This window comes from Formica exsecta, unplaced genomic scaffold, assembly GCF_003651465.1.
Source record: "Formica exsecta isolate Colony F162 unplaced genomic scaffold, ASM365146v1 scaffold303, whole genome shotgun sequence".
Lineage (NCBI taxonomy): Eukaryota > Metazoa > Arthropoda > Insecta > Hymenoptera > Formicidae > Formica > Formica exsecta.
The window spans coordinates 491805-495256 of record NW_021850289.1 but is presented as its reverse complement, the minus strand read 5'-3'; the positions used below and the strand labels follow the sequence as shown (position 1 = coordinate 495256).

At 35.9% G+C, this 3452-nt stretch overlaps 1 protein-coding gene across 2 annotated transcripts in view; it reads left to right on the top strand.

Moving 5' to 3' along the window:
- Window positions 1-3452, top strand: part of LOC115237683 (5'-AMP-activated protein kinase subunit gamma-2-like) — a 23581-nt gene that overhangs the window by 5482 nt on the left and 14647 nt on the right. For both annotated transcript variants that reach the window (XM_029810901.1, XM_029810900.1), the window contains exon 2: window positions 208-952. In XM_029810901.1, coding sequence (XP_029666761.1) covers window positions 301-952 — 652 coding nt within the window. In that variant the 5' untranslated portion in view covers window positions 208-300. The remainder of the gene's footprint in view (window positions 1-207; window positions 953-3452) is intronic.

Below are 3452 nucleotides of genomic sequence, written 5' to 3'. Positions count from 1 at the left end.
AATGCCGAGGTTTGTTAATGTACGGAGGAGAAGACTCGTAAATACCCTTTTACATGTGTGTAAAAGCGAGAATGCAATTATTGCGCCGTATTATTTGCGCCGAAATAGCGGCAAGGAAAAGATGGATGAATGGGAAGTGATTATTGTCTCTCCGTGTTTCTCGGCGATTATTTTTGTTTCGAAATTACTTGGCATCGTTATTCGCAGATTCCGCGACGTCGATGAACGCTGCGGAACTTGCGCGGTTGTTTCCGCTCAACGATATCAAAGTCATTGTTTGCGACACGTCCGTCTCATGAAATGCACGGAATAAGCCATCTTTTGTCTCATCATCACGGCTCCGACAATAGCGGCAGCGATACCAGAAGCTCCATCTCCTCCGTGTCGTCGGACATTCGGAATCACGACACGAGGTTTCTACAGGAGCTGTTGAGCCAGAAACACGATAGCAAGCTCTACTTCCACGAGCGACACGTATCCCGGGGCTCGGTCAGTTCCGCGTACTCGTACCCTTCCTCGTCCTACGGCTCATCTTACGGCTCCGGCTCCGGCTCCGGCTCCGGCTCCGGCTCGTCTAATCATCATCAGCTCTTGTACAACACGATTCACGGTAACAGCCATTATCCTTCTCATCATCAATATCACCATCACCAGCAACATCATCATCGGGCAGCGAGCAGCGGTAAAGCGTCACCTTCGTCACCTAGTCCGACCAACGAACACGAGAAACAACATCACCATTATCACAGCATACATGAGATGATACGGCATTTCGGTAGAAGATTGGGACACATCAGACGGCAAAGCGAGTGTCACGAGAGTCCCAAGAAACGGGAAGAAGATTTCAGGAACAGAAGTCAGAGTTTGGACGGCGGCGCCAGGCATTCCGCCAGTCTGCGAGAGGCCGATTGCGAGACTACCTACAGGATTTATGAAAGCATACTCAGGCAAGGTAACTCACGCGAGCGAACGTGAGACGTGAGCTGATCCCCTGACGAATGCATCATCGTATCGGTCTTGTTAAATTCTCAATGAAACGCGTCATTTTTTCTATCCGATAATACGTGTACGTGTATGTCTACGATAAATAGTAATCATTTTACCTCGTACATTACCATGCACATTAGTGTGAGGCTTATATAAAACTATTTATCGAAGATATATTTTGTGTGATAATACTTTATTATTAATGCAGAATCTGTCGTAGTTTCTATTATAACTGTATAATCACAATTCGGAAAAAACTCGGAAAAAAGGGGGAGAATGATTTGATATTTTTTTTATCAATGTTATATTGAAATGGATTTGTTAATTTGTGTATAGCTAAGCGTGTGTAGAAAAGTGTTAAAAGAAAAGAAATATGAATACGATAATGACGATCGTGTGTCTCTCTTTGCCAAACTCATTTGCTCTACTATTTCGGTTTTCCGGCTGCCTTTCATTGCGCAATATGTTTTTGTACCAACTACAAACGCGTGTGGAAATTCTCTTGCGTATCGCTAAATTGACCATTCGTACAATATTGTTCCGTTACATATGTGCTCTTGTCAAAATGCCAATTTATACCCATATACGAATATTGTAAAAGCGTCTGAGGGATGCGAAATAACGAAATATATACAGGAGGGGGAGGGGGGAGGATAATGCATGAATAAATATTTAGTAAAATAATTACTGATTTTAATACTCGCGACAATGTGTTAGTATCTTTTATCAGTGTAAAAATATCATTAAAGTCTTAATCTTTCTGTTATGAGGAAATTTATGGGGAATTTCTTTTTTTCTACATCTTTATATCTTCAAATATTAACAGTAAGATATATTCGATGCAAATATATAAAAATACATCTTTTCTCTTTATCATGTTTCTATTTATCTAGGTTTTATTTCAATCTTTCGAATGATTCTATTTCTGATTCATCTCGCACTTGTTTTATAAAACTCGATAATTACGTATTGATGCATGGAAACATGCCTTGACCCGATTATGTTGTTATCATTATAGTTTTTCCTAATGTGACGAGTATGTAAAGATTCATTATCTCATTTCTTACGCATATTCATAAAAAATGGAGCATTTATTAAAAATAAATCGTAAACAAATTATCGTAATAATTTGAATCAAATCAAGGTAACGAAATAGAAATAAAAAACAACATTTGCATGCGCACGCTTTCTATCACAATTTATCACATCCTATTCTCTAAGACTGTTTTTACTATACGCCGTTTTCGAGAAAACTCGAAAATTTGTGTTTTAATTGGATTAACTTTCAAACAATATATTATCTCTTCGTATTTGCCGAAACAATTGGCAATTTTGTAATTAGCTAACATTTGTTTCACTCTTATTATACGGGCATATAACGCAAAGCGCGCGCTCATGAAATAAACACCGCCGATAAAGCGGGATATCGCTTGAACGTCTCACGCTGAGGAAGCGGATTTAATCGTAGAAACGTGCGCAAACGGCCTTCGTTGAGAGAAAAACAAAATTCCAAGACCCCGGCCCTCGGCACCCGGCACCCGGTCCGCGATCGAAGCATTTCTCGTGGGCAGTAGCTATGATATATCATCTATTTCACAATGGATAATAGTAATGTGCTATCGAAAATCCTTGATGAATGGCGCCGAACATTTATTAAAAATAAACAAACAAAATATTTGCTTTAACAATCTTTCCAGTGGCAAATGTGTAGAACAAAAATCCAAGTCTGCACTGCGAGTGCGATTATAAGTGAATGTATTATTGAACGAAAACAAGTATTATCTTGCAATATTTTTTTGACAAACATTTATTATATAACATAGTAACATTTTCTACAAAATATCCAGACTGTCATTTATATGAGTGACAATCATAATTTTTTATAATACATTATTTGTGTGGCATACTATGCTATAATACATTTGCATATATATATTATAAATAAGTACTTTATTATATGTATAATTTTTTTATGACATATGATTTTACAAAAGCAACTTATAATTCAATTTATTGAATAAATTGTACGAATTTTGAAAGTAAAAGTAAATAGTTTATTTTTGATCATATTTTTTTATGCATATGATAAGAATGTAAATAACACAAGTCACATTTTACGTAATTCGCGGTGACAAAAATTTTGCGCGTCTGTTCATGAATTGTGTAATATTACATAGGCTATTTAGAGCGAAACATAGGAGAATTGGATTAATTGCAAGCGTTATGACAGTTGATGATAATAAAACACATATGATATAATCGATCAAAGTCGATCGATGATATAAATACATGTGGTTAGTTTGATCATACTATGGAAAATCATTCTTATATCTAAATGTTGTTTTTTTCTTTTCTATAAATTATATACAAACATATGTATATGTATATATAATTTTTAGAAAATATTTTTATATAGCATATAATATATTATTATATTAGTTATTATAAATAATTGATATATATTA